The following is a 19,867-nucleotide window of genomic DNA, read 5'->3' on the forward strand; positions in this document are numbered from 1 at the left end:
GTACCACATCTACTGTGGCATCTAGCACCCTATTTAGATGCTGGGTGTCTAAACTTCACTCATACAACAATACATGAACAGATGGTATCAAAGGTATTAAAAGTAGTGAAAATTCATTAAAGGATACTTATTTAAATTAAAGTTAAACACTTCTAATCCCAAAATTCTAAATCCTGTTCCCCTAGTACTTCATGTACAACAACAGTCACCCTGAGTGGTAGAAGTGCTGCCTTTTAACTCTACATGCAGTTTCTGTTTTCAATATTCAGAATTTCCTCCATAATATTATGTAAAAAAAATCTCCACATAAATTACAACAAGCTCTAGAAAATAATTTGATTGGCATACAAAGTGAGAAAGAGCTCATCAGAAATCTGCATTGGAGTCACGTTAATAAGTGAGACAGGTTGGTGTGGCTCAAAGGTGGACGACCCTGGATGTCCTGTTGCTTGATGATGTTGTCTGTATTGACTAAACCATTAGAGTAGGGGAATGATCAACAAGACGGACAATTGCTTCATTGAGGGGCACTCTGCCTATTCACAGCTGCTATGACTATGCTGCTTTCTCATTGAAGGGAATCCAAAAGTCATTGGAACTTGATCTAAAAATCACACTTTTCCACATGGCTATGGGTACTATAACGGTATGAATTTAACAATAATATAAAATAACTTTTCTTTCTGATGGCTGTATTTGGATGTTTGTTCCAACAGATAAAATTGACTATGTTTGTGGATGTATGTTTGTCTGCTCACTCATTAATATTTAAATGCTGTCATTCATACTATTATGTAATAAATGTAATGTTATGAGGGGTTGTCAGTTAGAAAATCAGGGGATGAATGGGACCTTTACAAAAATACAAAAGCAAAAGAATGTTCTCCATGTGTCCAAATGAAAAAAGGGCAACATCCTGGGGAGTGTAAGTGTGCAGGCGTTACCCTTTTTTCATTGATGCCATTTTCTGATAGACTTGCACCTACGTGATGTGTGTATAATTACTCTCCTTCAACTCTATGTGTCCAAATGCCATTTTAGTAAAAACATACATCAATGGGGTATGAAAGAACCCTTGCTGTTAAGTGCAAACACTCCTTTTTCAACCATCGCTTTTCAAATAAACATGACTCACTGCCAGTAACTGATGTGACGAGAAGTTGATGTCAGGTAAATCCTTGGAGCCGATAAAGGTACAATGCAGGTTGACTGACTGACAGACGGGCTACCAGCGTTCCCGACTTTGATTTATCAGCTGTTTGAGAGTTCATTTGAGGTACAATGATCACAATGTATGTGACACAACAGGCCCACGGCCACTTCAGTTTTCTTGACAACCTCCGATTCAAATGGAGTTACCTCGTCTTTATTGATCTTGATTGGACAGCAAGCTGAATGACAGGTGTCAGGGTGGCCCAATCACTCTTGTACACTAAAGAGAAAAGACATTAACCCAATGCAAGCACCTAGCTCTAAAAGGCCTGCCTCCAAGGTTAAGAGGGGTTGTTGATAGTACATTAACCCTGGTGACTCACCTTGTCGTAGAGGGCTGAGTAAGAGGGACAAGATGTGGTAGCGGAAGGAGGACTGATTTACAAGATGGGGGACTTTGAACGCAAGCTTCCTCTTCATTCCTTCCCCGCTGTCATTATATTCAGATATAATGCATGGCAGCCTTGTGTGTCATAAAACATACATAGTGGGATAAGCGCACACAAACACATGCATGCGCACAGAGACATGGTTGTGGCCTTGGGAAAAATTGGTCCAGGTTGAGCTACGATGCGGTAGCAGCATCATTCCTGCCAAGGTGGGCTAATACAATACGACTGCTTATGGGCCTGCAAGGCCATACAGGTGGACACAGCAACAAAACATGTCAGCTGCACACTGGCACACTTGACAAGCTGTAAAAACTGAAATCACGCAACACCAGTATGTCATGTTAGGGGAGGCAATTGGTTTAACACATTGAACACAAAAAGAACTCCTGAGGCAATTTTTTTTTCTATAATAAAATTTTATCTGTATATAACTACCAGTATACGAAGAACAGCAATCAACAATATTTACGTCTGTACTGGGGTTATTTCACAAGGAATAAAATCAGAAGAATGGACTGGTGCAAGATTTAATGGTTTTCTAATTTCTAATGAGAAAAAAAAAAAGCCCATCTGAGGATTTCAGACTGCGCCCCTAGCCTAACTTTGACGGTCAATCAATAAAATCTGTAAATCAATTGTGTATTTGAGTGCTTGGGTGGAGAGAGGTCAAAATAGGGGTTGTATAGTTTCTTGGTCTGATGCCAAGCATTCTGAAAAATCTTGAAAGGTGACAGTGATCTTTCAGAGACAGAAGAAAACAAAGTTTCAGTATTCTAAAAAATTCTGTAATACTAATACTCAACATAATTTGAGGGATTTTGAACTTTAGTGTTGTCATTGCAGGAGATATTGCTGTAAATTCATATTAAAAACAAAAAAAAACTATTTGAGTCAGGGGATCAGTGGATTGAACAACACAGAACACACCACAAACAGATACAGGCCTTAGACAGATCTAGGTTCAAGCTGAGGCTACACTGACAGATTTCCACACTTGGACACACTGTCCACCACTGGAACCCAATTAACCCTAATCTTCTTAAATAAAAATTAAATTATATAATAGGTGTCCACTTCCACCTCCTGAGCCAAACCGCATTCAGGGGAGAGAGGGAAAGCAGGAGAGGGATGGAGGGATGAGTCTCTCGGATGTGGTTACTTAGCAGATAAATTATGCATTAAAACTGCACAGGTGGTGCAGGACAGGGTTTTTAGGTGAAGGGAGGGAGCCGAGCAGCTGGGGAATTCATAACAGAAACGGGAGAGCAAGCGAAGGAGAGAGAGAGAGAAGGAGAGAGAAAGAGATACTCCCTAGCTTCATATCACAGCCAACAGATGTTCTCCCATCAAAGAGGCGGCAGGCAGTCGGCGAGGCTACTCAACCCCGGCTTACACAGCTAATATGACCCCCTTATGCTGCCAAACACACACATGCACACTCACGGACACACACGACAGTCGAGGGCTTGGAAACGACCTGAGGCTATCGTGGTGGCAACTTGTTACACTTTTTAAATTGACACAAATTGATCCACTTAGACGTGTGTGTGTTGGGGTGGTGGATGGGAGCAGGTCTGTCTGCCCGCTGACATTGTACTATTAGCAACAAGCACTAACTTGTACCTGACAGAGATTGGTGGTATGTGCGCATGAACTGAAGAGGGGCATGGTGTTACCATGGAAACAGGACATGTGGGTGCATATATAATCGGGGCAATACGTGCACACATAAACTTACACCTGTGCCACCATCCTCATGGGCACCACCCCACTCAACTGGTATGGAAAACCAGACGGCTGTGAATATGAACCAGGCATTGCTCAAAGATCACACACACACACACACACACAACCACATACGTTGTCCCTGGAGGCAGTCACTCCAGCATATGGAGCCTTATGTCAAGTGGGCCGATTTTTTAAACCAGGGCAGCAAGTGTGTCTATCCGCGGTCGTTAAAAGATGATCAAGCCATGCAAGATGTCATCAGAGCAAAACAAAAGCTACGCTGGGGAATAAGCATGCAATTAAAGCCGACCAGCTGCAAGTGCGAGGGCACATGATACAGACACTCAATCTTCAAATGGCGTAGACAGAGGGAGAAGACAAGAGACAGAAAAGAGAGAGAGAGGCATAATAATTAAGTTGTAGCCAAGACAAACACTTTGTCTGATTGTGTATCATGATAACCTTGATAAAAATTGAGATGCTGCTTGAAGGAGAGACGCAGGGTTTGTACAGAGCGACACAAGCACTTAGAGATTTGCTTGATTTGTGCTTGATTACTATGTTTGCTTGTCCTGATTTCGCATTTGTATGTGTGATGCACCAGATGACTTCCCCAGTCTCGTTGTCCTTGTCCTTCACGTTTGTTCTCCGTGTTGCTTCCCCCCCCCCCTCCACAACAGTCTGTCTCATGACCTTGATGCCAATTGGGTGAAGTTCTGTGTCTCTATAAATACGCCCGAATGGCTAAACAGCATTCAGGACAAAAATGGGCTGAAATTAACAATGAATGCGCAGCGTTTTAGCCCAACCCGTGTCCCTTCCGCCCTCTGTTGTTCCGTTCATAAATCCTCTATATGTTTATCAACTCAAGCAGATTATTGTCCGCGAGAGCATGCTCTCTGTCTCATCACTGGAAATTATAGAAGAGCTTAAAGGAACAAGGAGAGGAAGAGAATGGAGGGAAGAAACGAACGGGTATAAAGTAGAGTGATTAAGAAATAGGACTACCTCAATGTTACAATGTATAAGTATGCAATTAAAAGGCAATTAATCAACTTTTTAATTAACAGGCTATTCTGTCCCGGGTTGCCACGTTGTTGCCATGACGACGGATTTTCCTGGGTGGCGTTATCTCTCCTTCTCTCTCCCTTTCCCTGAGGAGGACTCCTGATCATTTTTCTCTCTGATCACACCTTCCACTCCATTGTTCTTCTACTCACTCTGCTCTCTCCATTTAAAAAAGAAGCAAAAAAAATAATAATAATAATAGAGGTAGGAGAAGAAGGGAGCCATGCAGGGTGGGAAGCAGAGCTGGTGGGGATTAAGGCAATGGGAGAGATGCAGGATAGCAGAGAGTGACAGAGAGGTTAATACGGATCTGGCGATGGCGAGGAACAGCGACAGAAAGCAAAAACAGGAGGGAGAACTACAGGCAGTAGAGGGAAATGATGAGGGGAGAGGATGAGGGGAGGAAAGAGATGGCAATATTATCACATCAGAGATAAAGTCCCTTGAAGTCTCTGAATCGCTTCCTACAGCTCACAATTCATAGAGTGATTCAAAGGTTTCCTTTTGCTCTTGTGAATAGCTGCCCTCCCAGTTTGACAAACAACTGAGCCAATCAACCTCCTTGTAGGTGGGACTAAGGCTGGCATTGTTATCTAAGTGTGACAGAGCACAAATCTAAACTAATATAGTGACAAGCTAGCATGAAACTGACATAGCTATAACAGCCCCATATTTTTTCTTGCATATTGCATATTCCTTCATATTATTTGAAAGTTAAATTTGTCAACTGACCATATCATGTACTCAGGAAATGGGTCAGAAGGTCACAGCATTTAATTTCTTCATTGCATTTATTAAGAAAAAGAAGCTGAGAGGCTTGGCTTGACAACCACATGGCTTGCAGTATACACCGCCAATGGAATAATAAAATGGTTAAATGGACATTACTCAGTATGTTACGACTGATGGCCCTTGCAGGTCTATCTGTGTTCGATACAGCTGCTGTAGCGGTGCTGGATAATTTACTAAAAAGACAGACAGACAGACACAGGCGCCAGCATCCAGGCTTAAAGAGGACTTCCTGTGAAGGTGTCTGGCCATCCCAAGCCACCCTTTCTACATGTGCATTTTAGCTTTTATGCATTCTGACAAGGTAAGCTAACACAAAACTTTCTGACTAGAAAAGTGGAACAAATTTTCAGTTCTTTTGTCACTGACAGAAAGTGACACTCAATTGTCTAAACTACTGTACAGCCAAAATGCTCTCTCATTGGAACCCTGCAAAATGCTGTGGCAAGACCCATAATGACATATACTGGCAGATACAGGGAAGCAGCAGAAAAATGCAGGAAGGGGAAGTAATAAAGACATAATATGTGGTAAATGTATGAAAAAAAAGACAAAAACAAACAGAAAAAGAGAGAGAGGGGGGCTGAGAAAGACGTACAACAGCAGGAATTGGAAACGCAGGGATGACGAGAGCCTGTTTATGTAACCGTCTCTCCCTAAGGCGAGAGAGAGAGAGGAAGAGAGAGACTGTAAAATGCACAAAACACAGTCCCAAACCTAGCAGAGTAGTCCCATTCTCTAGATTTAGAGTGTTTTCTGCAGGCAAGCCAGCCAGGAGACTGAACACAGTAAAAGTGGACTGACCTAAATTACAAGGGAACGCTTAAGAATTCATCAAAAAAATTCACTCAAACTTGGATCTTTACAAAAAATGTGTCATGTTGGTGAAAAAAGGGAATTGAGGAGGACAGGCACAGAGTTATTTCAGGCACATTGCCCACCCTGTTAATAAACCCTTCTACTTCCTCTTAGTTTGACTGATGAGATGGAATAGACCAGGCATGCCTCTAATGGTCAGTGGAAGACAAACACACACACAAAACATTGAGAATCACCAAAGTAAACACATAAAACCCAACATATCTCTATTAAAATGATAATGTATGGGTTTTAAATGCTGTACATGAGTAATATACACTGTGTGTCAGAAATTCCAAACAATTATAAATCTGCAGAGGGGAAAAGCAAACAAACAACAAAGCTAACTGTCTTTCTGAATGCAATGATTATCAACCATGATGGCATAAATAACACACAAGCAATCTGTCACTCCTAAAAGCAATATGGCAACCCTACATCTCGCCATGCTTCCGTGTTTTCATTCATCCATTCCTCTTTCTGCATGTCACCGTACTCCGAGGTTGACAGCCCATGAAAAAGGAGCCATCCATTTTCTGTTCAGGAAAAGCTTTTTTTTTTTTTTTTTTTTTAGGGTCTAACAGACATGTTGAATGCCTTACCTCAAACCAGCAATAGCAGTGCACTGGCATTTTATAACTTAACTGGGGTTATAACAACATATTTATTTTGTAGGACAGTGTGACAAACCTTGAGATTTTTTATTTCATGACTGTGAGAGGCCACTAAAGAAACTAAAATATGAGTCACACAGAAACATGAGAGCTGATAGGTATGGCTGTCTGCAGTTGGCAGAAAAGTGGCTCACATCACCCTCGTGCCGGTGGAGCATGAGATAGGGTAACATAGTCATTGTTACTCAGTGAGCAATTCCAGTGTCTGCTCTATCAAACGTTCACTATGCAAGACAAGACAAATGAACAGGAGAGTTTCCTACCAGTGGAAACTTAAGAACAACTTCTATTTGAATGCTCACGTAGGAAATTGCACAGTGAAGTAGGGCCTTTAGAAAAAAGTGGAGGACAGTAGAAGAAAAAAATTGCATCAATGAATCAATGCACTTTGAATTCACCTCACAGTGAGAAAGCATTAGAGAGCATGTGAGGTAAGGGGAGAATAATAAATAGGATGCCTAATTCAGGGCTTAGATTGGGAAAGTGTAAAAAGGAGAAAGGGAACTAGGGAGCCAGAAAGAAAAAAAGAGGTTGAATTAAAGACCAGACGATGGCAAAGAGAAAGATGGCCATGATAGTGTGTAGGTACTGAGGCAGGGACAAATGAATGGGAGGAAGAAACAGTGGAGGAGTTGAAGATGGGAAAAAAAGTGAGAGAAAGCAGAAGAATGAGAGGCGGTGGGGGAGCCATCATGAGGCGAAGAGAGGAAAAGAATAAGCAAATGCATTTAGGAGTGGAATTGGCTGCTCAACCAAGACCGGCCTGCCAATGTGTGGAGGACTCTGTGGCTGTGAGCAGGTAATAAAGAAAACTGATGAGGCGTTAGCATCCACACTGGCTATAAGCTTCTTCTCCTCATTCTGGCCCTGAGCAGATTGGCCTCAGTTGCCTCAACTAAGACCAGGCTGGAAGGTCCTGTGTATATTGGAGTAATAAACATATACACATATATATACATATTTAGCAAGGTCAGAGGAGTCAAAAAGCAACTATGACATGTCATAGCTCTTTTAGGTGACAACATGCCACTGGGGTAAAGTCTAAGGTTTGATCTTAATGCTTTGAAACTAATAAAACAAACTCATTAAGAGGGGCAACGTTAGAAGATCCCAAAAAGCAGAGAGAGAATTTAAATGTTTCCCTCCAGAAACAAATATTTAACATTTTATTAGACAGTAGAGGAAAGCAAGGGGAGGCAGAGAGGGAAAAGTAAAGGGGGGTTATTTCACTGCCGACCCATATTAAACGGAGTTAAGTGTGGCTCCGAGCACGGGCCCTAAAAAATGTCAAAGTGTGTGCAAATGACTTTAACTTGTGTGTGTCTTATTTTTAGAGGAAATGTGAATAAGCCCGCACTGTTTTCTTCCTTCCCCTGATTAAACAAGGGCGATTAGAGAAGACACCTGAAGCCAGGCAAAAGTGTGCGGACTTAATGTTTTCACAGCGTTTGCCTGATTACACCAAAAATACATAAATGTCAGTTATCTGCAGGGGACAACGTCATCACTGCTTCTGCTCGTAATGGATTTGCACATGAATGGCGTGCCCAATACATCATGGCAGGGTTGTCTGTACAGATTGCTCCAAGGTTACAGGAATGTCACCAATACAAGCTTGTTCGCGTTAACTGGTTTTCCAATTGATCGAATCAAATCTATAAAAGTATTTTAAAAAAGTAGGGATTTAAAAAGATATTGCAAGGGGAATTATTTTCAAGGATAAGTAGTTTATGTAAATAAATATGTACATGCCTTTAGTATGACAGTATTAAAATAAACACCCATAACACTGCATCAATTGGCCGAGGCACAAGGTCATAGCCTTTGCAGCAACTGGCTAATCAAAGCTCTGCAGTCTGAGGTCAAATATGCCTGTGTTAGAATTCAAGCCTCACTGCCTGTATTCCATACAGTCATTCTAATGGAGGTATGAAGCAGTCAGCCACAACCAGTCCTCAGCAAACCAAGTGGAAAAGTGTCTCCTTACAGTGTCCCAGGAGGGACAAACCAGCAAAAAAAAAGAACAAATAATCCACTAGCCTAACTCCAGTCAGTACATGTCCTTCACACTCACTTTCATCAGCAGAGATTGGGGAGAAATTGGGGCAGAGGAGGAAGGAGAAAAAAAGTAGGGAAGCCCAAAGATATAAGAGGCAGGGGGCACAAAGAGAGGCAGGGCGGGCAGACCTGGGGGTTTGTGTTTTCTGTTGCGGGTGGCGGAGCTGAGCATGTGTTAATCAGCCATAATGCAACGCACTATGTCATATCACATTATGCTCTCTGCCAGCGTTTCACCTCCTCTCACTCTTTTCCGCCCTCTCTCTCCTCCCGTGGCCTCAGCCCTTCATCCCGAGAGCAGAGTGAAGGGGGGAGTGGGGGTTGTGGGGAGGTGGGTGGGTGGGTGGGGGGGGGGGTGCAGAGGGTAGGAGGGACTGCCTGAGTTATTTCTGCACTGATGAACCAGAGGCAGCCGCAAACCTGCCCCTGAGGACCTCTGCTAAGAGCCCACAAGAATCCTGTGCATGACTGGAAAAGGGAAAGCACAAGGCCAAGGGCATACAGACAAATGCATATAAACATATGCACAGGATAAACATAACAATGAACATGTACACAAAAGCAAGTTAAAGAAAATACGCAAACATAATGATGACACATGGACGGAAAGGATAATATGCACGCTGCTTTAAGAGCAAAGCAGCACAAGCACACAAAGTACACATACTGTACAGAAAATGTTGCCCAAAACAAAATGCCTATTTCGCGTTTATATGCTTCATCAGGGAGAAATTTCAGAGGGTTTGTGTGTGTTCTCCTCAGGATTGTCCTATGTCCTTGTGGCTGGATGCATTTTTCAGATGACATTTTCCAAGTCAGCGTGTAATCCTGCAACTCATGTAAATGTATAATTCAGCATGCAGAAGGTGAGACTGCTGAGACGGACTCGCTTCGTTGAGTGTGTCTCATAGGTTTTATTTTCTTGCTCATCAGAACAAGTTTGCAATGCGTCACTTTGCAGGTGACCGCCATGTGAACGAATGCACTTCTCGGAGAACCGAGCAGATAAAGATGGAAAGGAAATGTTTGCATGTGTATTCACAAGACTGCAAGTGGAGCTGACAGACTGCTGAATTTGCAGCTTGGAACTGGGGAAAAGGCGGATGAAGACATTGAGAGAGAGAGAGAGGGAGGGAGAGAGAGAGAGAGAGGGAGAAGTAGGGGTTGGGGTGTAAATAACACACACATCACTGGGTCCACTGATCTCTTTCTCTGTCTTTCTGTCTCTCTGCCTCAGGGCACTGAGGGTCCAGCTTGCTGTCTACAGTGGGGGGGGGGGGGGGGGGGGGGGGGGGGGGGGTTGTCCCCAGAGAGTGTGTGCATGTGTATGTCTGTGTCTGCACCATCGGTCTGCACATGCTCAAAGTGTGTTTGAGTAAGCAGGAAAGAGACAGTGAGAGTATGGTGTGTGCACGTGTGGCGCCTCCCTCCATCTGCAAGCAAGTTTATGTGTGTGTGGATGTGTAACACAGCGCATTGAAAATCATATTATGTAATCTTTTAGCCCTACGAAAAAGCCTCCGTCAGCTCTCTTTTGTGTGGTAGGTGGTTCATTTTGTGTGCACAGTATTGAGAAGAAATCATGAAGGCAGGAGTAAACTCATACGCACGCAAACAAGCATACAAACATTATGGCATAGTAAACAGAACAGAAAGGAAACGGTATGCAGTCGCACACAAATACACACACCTGCGCGAATTGTGCACATATTAATGTGAAGATACAATGCAGACACACAGATTGACACTTGGGAATTTGTGATATATAACAGAGTGTACTGTCCTCTCCATCTTTTCCAGAGATGTGAGGTCTCACATGGGTCACCTCTCCCATTGTGGCCACCCTGCAGGCAATAATGTCGCCTTGCTGTGATCCCACTGTCCTCTCACACTTGCCAACAAAACCCTGCAACTTTACTCTTGCTTGTGTATTGACACGCTGGCAATGAGGCCAAACGTTCTCTCACTGAATGTGTTGGTAATTTCCAGCATAGGACAGGGTCCCCTGAGCTACTGATCTGAAAGGTGATAGGCTATCATAAAAGCTTTAATGTTGTTATGCTGTAATATAAAGCTTGGCTTGGTACTGGCAAGTTCCATTTGGTTTTAAATCTACTGGACTGTGGACTGTCAGCTTTGATTAAATACTGCCAATATTATTATTCAGCTGTGCATTTGCAGAGAATTAGCAAATTATACGACATCTTTATTGACTGATAAAAACATATTTAGAGATTATTTATATTACGGTACTTTATTAAACTGATGCAAACATAACCCTATTTCAGTATCAGAGTGCAGAGAAAATACATGTGTGAAAGAGATTGAGACATATTCATTAGGGTGAGCATATTATTAGTTAGCTTGTGTAGCAGAGGCATGGTACTTTATCATAATACGGTTTATGATGCCGTTTCTGAGGATTAACATAATCTTCATCATCATAATCATCATCAGCTAAATACCAAAAACACATTGGTAACATTGTTTCTAAAAAGCACATAAATAACCGGTACCTAAAAACCTGGACACAAATGTGATTTGATCACAGTAAGCCTACTGTGATCAAATAACCTTTTTTTGGAGGACTGCTGCATCATGAGTCATCAAACTGTGGCAACCTGTTCATTGCTACTTACAGCTACAACACTGTTCCAGTGAACCAAGAGAGATCATGTTGGCCAAGAAAGAAGCCAAGACCTTGGAGTTTAGTGGTTATTTGACTAGTAATTGCTGTTTATGTGCTGCAGCATGTAATACTGTGGACGATTAATATGAAACACTAGCAGCACTACCATGGATAGATTGCCCCTCGGTGAGGTGATGCACAGTGACTTTTGGCACAGTTTTTAAGCCACTCATCTCCTAAATCTCCTAAAGGGCAAAAGAATGCAAATCACCAGTCATATAATGATTCTCCTGGCCCTCCATCTTTGAGATGACCGAGCAAAATGCTGCCATTGACACTATTTCATTCTCCAATTAGTTATCTGGTATTTGAAAGACCCCTGCACATTGCTGACAACATTAATAAAATACTCTACAAATTATGAAGTAAAGAAACCATGTCAGTAGAGAAACAATGCTGAAATAGATACGGAAATGTTAATTATAACGGACAAAACTAACATTTGCACTACAATATATGAGGAAATTAATTATTCAACCCTGTCATTTACAGGTACAAAACATGTCCGATAACTATTGGGTGTTGTGATATCAGCCTCAAATCAGTAGTTTTAAAAACAAAACCTGCATTATGTTTGCTCTGCATGATGCATGCAATATGTATTTCCTAAAAGTCTTTAACTGACACTTCACTGGACGAAAAACATGGACAGAGGGGGAAAAAAGGAAAAGCAAACCTCAAAACTAATGCTGGCAGAAGTCCAAGTTCATTAAATTAAGATGAGGGAGTTTTCTAGAGTTGGCACCATATGACCCATCAAAGTATCTTTCTTTTTTATCTGAAATTCACCCATTCAAAGCCTTACAACGGACTGTTCCAAAAAGCAATTGGGAAATGCAAACAAGCTACACATGCTTGCGACCTGAGAATGTAACCAAAGCTGGAGAGATATATTACACTGTATTAAGTAATGTTTTTCTATTGTCTCATTATCCCATTTCAATCTACAGGGACGAAAGTGTTGCGCAGAAAGAGGCCTACAATTAAGGGAAGCAATAAACCATTTCTGACAAATGGAAATCCATGAGTTAATGCAGAGATGGACGCAGAGATGGTCTTGCTTGTCTACGTGGTCAGGATCGTTGCTGGTTTTTAACTCCTTCACCTTTTCCTCGATGTTTACTCCGATGTTTACGTTTGAAAACCTTGACTGGACAGGTAGCAGAATAGGCAAGAGGAGAGTTTACAAAGTGGTGAGTTGACCATTTCCCTATCCTGATGAGTGACTCGTAGTTATATGTTATCATTGTCCAATATTATTCACAAAAAGTGCAACTAATATTGTTAAAATAAATGTAAGGAGCATAAATTTGCATAAATTTAGCAGAGCTAGTGGAGAGGCGACTAGATAGGTCAACGCCCTCTAGAGCCAAGGATAGAGGATTGTTACATTACCAAGAGAGTCCTGAGTTTCTATGTTCAGTAACAAGATAGTTTAAAGAAGTATTTGAAATGGGAATACAGATTGGGGAAAAACACTTCCAGAACCAGTTGCCCCTCCCATTTCGCAACTCTATGATTTCATATTTACCAAAAATCTCTCTGCAACTGCAGGGGCGAAGAGAACCAGAGACTCACACTGAAATGGCTGAAGTTAAGAGGTGATAATTTGCAGGAGCAGCAATAGGATTTAGCTAAAAAAGACCTAAATTGGAGAAACAATAGGTAAATCTGAAACAGAATGAGTCAAATTTACTTAATTTATTTCTCTTGAAGCCTCCATAGATGAACTACTTTAATATTAATCCCCAGCATTTTTCCATGTTATCGACTGGAGACTGCCACAGGTTATTTCACTATGAGAGGCCAAGAAAAATGGGGAAGGAAAGAGAAAAAGATCGCAACCCTGAAAGCATTTCAATGGCTTCGGGGCTTAAGAAAGCACTGAGCATGGTATTAATAGAAAAGGGACTGTCATCCATGGAAACCAAACAAGGCTGCTTGTATGTAATTCTACATAGACTATTTATAGAGGACTGAGAATCAGCATGCCACATAGGTAACAGAAAATGGTCCTTCATTGTATGAATCATACATTTCCTCTAATTTAACTGAATGTAAATCACTCCAGGTAAAACATACCGGTCACAGGATTGCTATTATTGGAACAGGACAGAATGCTAACCATAGCTAATCCTTGTGAGTGAAACCAGTCCACTGGAGGCAAACTTACTCCAACTTCAACTCAGAGACCCAAACCTATTAGCTTCACTAAAAGCCCAATTATCTTGATTCATCCACAACGTATTCCTGTTTAGCCAGGTGTGTGATGTGCTGACTGCTGCAAAGACACAGCTTAGATTGGAGGACAGGGAGATGTTGCTTTTTGCACAATCTTGAAAAACAGTAAGAAATCATGGATAAAAGCGTGAGTTGGGGGTGGGGATTTCCGGTAAGATGTTGAGATGTTTGGCTTGCGAGGCAAACCACTTGACCCTTGAGAGAGTGAGCCAGAGGCAATTGAAGTGAGATAAAGGGACAGAAATTGCAACATACTGATATAATCAGACATGCTTACAATGCTAGTCAGCCAATCACAGCGAACCGAAGAGCTGATTTCCTTTGCAGTACAAAAACGGTTGTTCTGAGCCATGCATTAATGTACACTTGTGCACAGGCCCTTGGGCGGAGTGAATGTCAAGTCGGCTGGACTTGCAACTCTGGATTCCACCCAAAAAAAAAAGAAAAGGCTGAAACAAGATTATGTACTTCAATCAGGCACCGCCAAGGACACGTCACCAAGCTCAATGTCAAAACGATGCTGCTTCGAGTGCTTTGACGAGTGGCATTGATGGACAGGTGAAGTATAAGGAGAGGCAGCACCGGATCCTAGGTTTATGCTTCTAAGGGATTTTTTTTTTTCTTAAAAAGAGGTAGAAGCAATCCAAGTGCCTGACTCACTCTGACCACAGTGCAGGCCAAGGAAAGGAACCGTCCTGTACAATCCAAAAACTGTAAAGCAGCTAAGAGGTACAAGGGCATGACACGGGGTGTCTGAGATGACATTAATCCAGTTAATAAGAGGGGAATCAAAGATGATTAGTTGGAGGAGGACAGAAAAAACAAAGAGAGGGGGAACAAGTGAAGAGGGTAAACATAAGGATGTGAGAACGGTGAATAGATTAAAGGAAAGACAGTGGTCTGTGAAGAGAGCTGAGTAGGATTGATGGAAAGGGGCGGGTGGTGATGAAAGGAGGAGAGTCCCGTGACATGAAATATCTTTAACACGGGTTGTCATATCCTCTTTTGCTCTTTCTTTCTCTACTCCCTCTCTTTTCCATCTCTTCCTCTCCCACTCTGAGACCCAACAGAGTGTGTCTCCTTCAAGGTTGGATAATTACAGCAAAAAAAAAAAAACTTTGCTCAACAGAAAGCACACTCTGGTTATTATTGAGGGCCGATTGTTGATTCACCTCTTCATAATTAGGCCACTCCAATTACTAGCATCTTTCTTTTCTCTGCTGGTTTACAGCTATTAGGTTGCTTTTCTTTCAAGTAGACGTATTCCCTAATATTGATGGAAAATACACTGCCAAAAAGCATCCAACTTTGGAGGATGGTTAAAAGTTCTGACTTGCAGAGAAGAACAAAGGGCTACTGGGAATATAAATTGATTTTCCTCTCATTACCCCAACATTTCATAGTATTTCATTTCCTTTTTTTTTTGGTTTCTATTTTCCAAAAAAAAAAAAAAAAAGTCCCTTGAGGTACAATCAAATATTGACAAACCAACTCCCACACCTGTTCAGTCTTAGGGGAACTGAAATGAAAGCTACAGCCAACTTCTATGCAGTCGAAATTTCCGCTCACAATTCACTTTGAGCCAAACTGCTGCTTTCTTGTCAAATTTATTTTTCTCAACTGCAGCATGGGAATACTGGAACATCATATGAATAGCTGCAATAAGCCATCTGATATTACCATGGCAAAATGCAATGTTGAAACAAGTCTTGTTTACAGAGATGCCTGGTAAGCAAGAATTAAGTTTCTCCACCACTAGGAAAATCCAAATACACAAGAATATTTTTCAAAAACAGGAAAGAGATTTATAAGGAAGGCATGAGCACTGCTTGGCAGCAACCAACTCATTGTTAAAACAACATGAAATACATTTATACAGTGTCCCCGGTTTGTCTTCTGGCTGAATCATGTAAATGTTAGCGCTGAAAGCATGAGAATGGGCTTCTGACAGGGGCGACACGCTTCAGAGAGATTTATGTAAACAATAGCTTAGCCATAAATAAACATAATGAGAAACCGAATTGGGAATGTGTCCGGGCCTACAACTTGAGCCTTCTGGTTGTGTGGAGAATTAGGTTTGCTGTGAGGACTGTTCCAAATATTGTTCGAAGAGATGCTGATACGCGAGATCAAAATATGCTGAGCTGTAGAGAAGGCTCCTCCTCAAACGCTTTGGAATGCTTCATTTAGAACACAATCACTTTGTCCCATTGGTCTCATTGTGGCAAAAACTCATATTCACTTAAGTCACTCGAACTAAGCAGTTTTGGTTCAGGATGCTACTGCAGCAAGCCTCAATCCCCCTTGTTGTCCTGGGTCCCCGTTGGACCACCAACGCAAAGTTTTCTTTAATGAGTGTGTGTGTGTGTGTGCGCTCACACACACACATCCTCTGAGTCCATTTCATTACGACAACCTTGTTTTCTTGTAGGGATGCCTGACACAGCAGTACCACTGATGTCTTCCATATCCACAGCCGTAGGGACAATAAAGAGAGGGCAATGAGAAAAGAGGAAGAGAGGGAGGGAGATGGGAAGAGATGCAATCTGCCCTACCTAGCCTCAACCTACACACAGACAAAGACCAACCGCGACTTCAAAAGAGAAAGACAGAGAAAACTGCCAAGCTCTCAGCTTTTCTCTAGATGGTCTCTATGGGTTAATTAGAACACCAAGTCCCACTTCATCTGCCTTCAAGTTGCATACTATGCATTCACACACATGCAACTAACTGTGCTGTGCTCTATTAACACAACACACTCTTCACCACACACACACACACACACAAACAAATCAGGCTGTGGTTGATCTGCGCGCTGGTGCCTGTGGCAAACTAACATCAAACATAATCACTGTCTGTTTAGTCGACTCAGGCCCCCATTCTGCTTTCTTTCCTCTCGGCCGTGTCCGCACTCAGGTTGGCTCAAGTCAAAACCTTGTGGTGAAAGTCAATCTGTCTCAACGCTGCAAAGGGGGTTGGAAACCAGTAGTGAAATTGTCATCAGAGGTGTCAGGAATGTGCCCTCTTGCTGCAGTTAGATTTAACATGGCAGGGTCGGTGTGCTCACATCCCTGGCGAGGTTCTTTCTTTTCTTTTTTTTTCTTTTTTTTTTTTTTCTCTCTCCAGGCACAAGGTTCACCTGCGCTCAGAAGACACAGATGGAGAGTATCTGTAAGAAAAAGAGGGAGGCCAAGAGCAAGAAAGACGAGTCGGAACACACTGAGTACGAACATGATAGATTCAGAGGAGGGGAAAAGAACACAGCCTCTTCTTGGTTGCAGCGATAAATCACATTTATATGGCGAGAGGAGGCATTTGTGCCTCCTAAAGGGCCCAAATAGGTAGAAGTGAGTGGAAGAATGTAAGAGGAGAGAGAGAGGCAGAGGGTAAGAGAAATAAGTTACTGAGATAGAGAGAAAGGGGACAAGGATGACAGCTGGCCGGGCACTTCATGCATCTGGCAGGGGTGACTCGTGGAGCCATAATGAAAATGCAGGGTGAGATCAGGATCAGTGTGAGAGAGGCCTCCATCCATCAAAGGACTCCCGTTGAGGAAAGGAAGCTTCAATGATAACAGCAAATACGTGGCTATTCTAAACCACGGATGGAGCATTTTCACATTTTTGTAGCTTTAACTAACTGCTCTTAATACATTTATGTCAAATTTATGTTGTTGGACAACTTGCTGTCATGTTAGATATACTGATGCGCCCTCCTCTTCCTTCATATTTTTTATGGATACACATTTCCTGGTGGGATAAAAAAAAAAAAAGTGCACATTTTCGTATAAATGGAAGCCAAAGGTCATGGCACCACCTGTCCTAATTGGCTGTCCGGCTGGTAAGGAGGATGCGGTTTGTCTTTGACAAGGGCAGTGTGTGAAAGTTTATGAGGGAGAATAGTATAGTTGCTGTTGTTGTTGACAGTACAGCGGGTGTTGCCAGAGGAAACATCCTGTTGCCAACCTCTAGAAGAATGTGCTTTTGTCTTCCTTCATTGGAACAAAGAGTATTGAAGTTTTATCCCCTCAGTTCTGAAGAATGGTGGAGTCTATTAATGTACTGCAAAACAAGTACTGATGCTAAAGGTGGAAGACAGAGCTGGCTGGTTGAGTGGTTTGCAAGGAATGGACTGAGAACAAAGTAAGGCCGTCTTCCCCTCTAATATGTGTCAAAAAGGCAGCCAGAGCTTGGACACTGTAGAGGGGATGTGAAAGCTAGGAAAGTAAATCCTGATCTGGTGACTCAGGTTGCTGTGACACAAGTCAGTTCTTCTATGGAGTGCCAGAAAAAACATTAAAGCATGATACTGTTAAAGCAGAAATGTATCTTGAGCTCTAACTAAATCTTAAAAATGCATTTTAAGTCCTTTAATGAATGTCAGTGTGGGATGAATGTAAGAACAATGCTCTTTCGCCACACATAAGCTTTATGAGAGACAGTTTTGTGTCAGTTGGAGTGTAGTCGTCATTTCGATGGTTTAATATGATGTCCATTATTGCAGCTCTCTATGTAAATGGGACATACCTTTTCTTTCCTCTGTCGGCATCCTTCCTCTGCTGAAACCAGGGTTTTGTAGTAGGCGCTGCGCTCTGCTGTGAAGTGGACCTTGGACAGAGCGTTTTCTACCAACGCCACTGACAGATTCACACCTTCGATGTGCAGCCAGCCAATGAAGTTCCCTGCTTTGTCCATGCTCTCCACTTCGACTTCCACCTGGAACAGAAAAGGAGGGGGGGGGGGGGGGGATGGGGGCAGAAAAGGAGGAAGAAAAGAGGCTCGGTTAATGTTCTGTATCCGAGATTAGGTTTGAGATTTCATTACAGCAATGAAGTGAAGATGGAGGAGGAAGAGGAGGGGGTATCCTCTAAGGAGTTACTACTGTTCTTACATAGAAACATCACTGGAGGCCCATGAGCTCTCTATTGATTTGGTAGCACACACATAGATCCTGTTTCACTCCTCTGTTGTGGATTCCCTAATCACCATTGCACACACACTTTTCATCTTGTGTCATGGAAATTTTTGTGAACTTTTGTTCATGATATTCTCAATTAAGCACTACTGCAAGCTTGCAATAGAAGCAACTTCTGTTTCTACTTTCAGGCGAAGCAAGTCTCAACTGTAGAAATCACAAGGTCTTAGCAAACAGTATGAGTGGCTTTAAATTAGTGTTGTGCATGCACTTCAACCTTAATTAAGATTCTAAATATCGTCATCCTACTTTTTTGTAATGTAAATCATTTGCAATTAGTGACAGCCAAGTTGCAATTCCCTTAAGTTAACAAATGAGGGCACTGAAATAGCTAACCCTGCTGACAAAGTAGGAAAGATCTCACAACATTGCCCATGATGGACTATAACCAAATTCTGCCTATTCAGGCTAATTATCTATTCATTACATTTTGTTTCATAAGTGATGGACGACCAGGAGGGGGGAGGAAATCAATCGATTTTTTTTTCCTTCCACTCGAAAGCCTCAGTCAGCGAGAAAGTGAGAGGGCAGGTGTGCTAAGGAGATAGGGAGAAGTCAAGCGATTAAGACTCTGGCTGCTTAGCCCTGCAGCCACAAGGGAAATCTGAGGGGAATTAAGTTTGTAAACTGCTCTGCCTTGTTCTCAGCTAAAGTAAAACGCTTTTATTAATGAATACATAATCTGTTCTATTATTAAGCACAAAATTGACAACCTAGGCATATATGGCAGCTACGTGCATATATTTCCACTTTCTGGATCCGGTTACCATTTGATCAAGCCCTCACATCAGGACTATGGAAAAATGACTAAAAGGTGTATGGTGTTGTGTTGTAACAACACTTGTTAAGTTGTATACACATGCGTCAATGACTCAAAGATTTAACAAATGTAAATTGTATGGTATGTGCCCCACAATTTATGTCAATCACAAATGTTGTTTTCTATTAAATAATATCCTTCATAATCATTTCTGTGCTTGTCTCTAACATTTGAAAATGTGCAGTAAAGGCTCAATAAAAAAAACAAAGAAGCAGCTAGGACATTTGTCTACCCTCCCACGTCCTGACCGTGATACAATCTCAGTTCACTCATACCTCATCTGCCTCTGTTTAATCTGCTTTTTCTTATTCTCCTTCTCTCTCTCTCTCCCTCTCTGCTATCTAAGATACTCACCCCATTTTAT

At 42.0% G+C, this 19,867-nt stretch overlaps 1 protein-coding gene across 2 annotated transcripts in view; it reads right to left on the reverse strand.

The window, feature by feature from the left end:
• Positions 1-19,867, reverse strand: part of snd1 (staphylococcal nuclease and tudor domain containing 1) — a 180,304-nt gene that overhangs the window by 48,151 nt on the left and 112,286 nt on the right. For both annotated transcript variants that reach the window (XM_044343639.1, XM_044343640.1), the window contains one exon: positions 18,236-18,424. In XM_044343639.1, coding sequence (XP_044199574.1) covers positions 18,236-18,424 — 189 coding nt within the window. The remainder of the gene's footprint in view (positions 1-18,235; positions 18,425-19,867) is intronic.

Source organism: Thunnus albacares, chromosome 23, assembly GCF_914725855.1.
Source record: "Thunnus albacares chromosome 23, fThuAlb1.1, whole genome shotgun sequence".
In the NCBI taxonomy this organism is placed as follows: Eukaryota; Metazoa; Chordata; class Actinopteri; order Scombriformes; family Scombridae; genus Thunnus; species Thunnus albacares.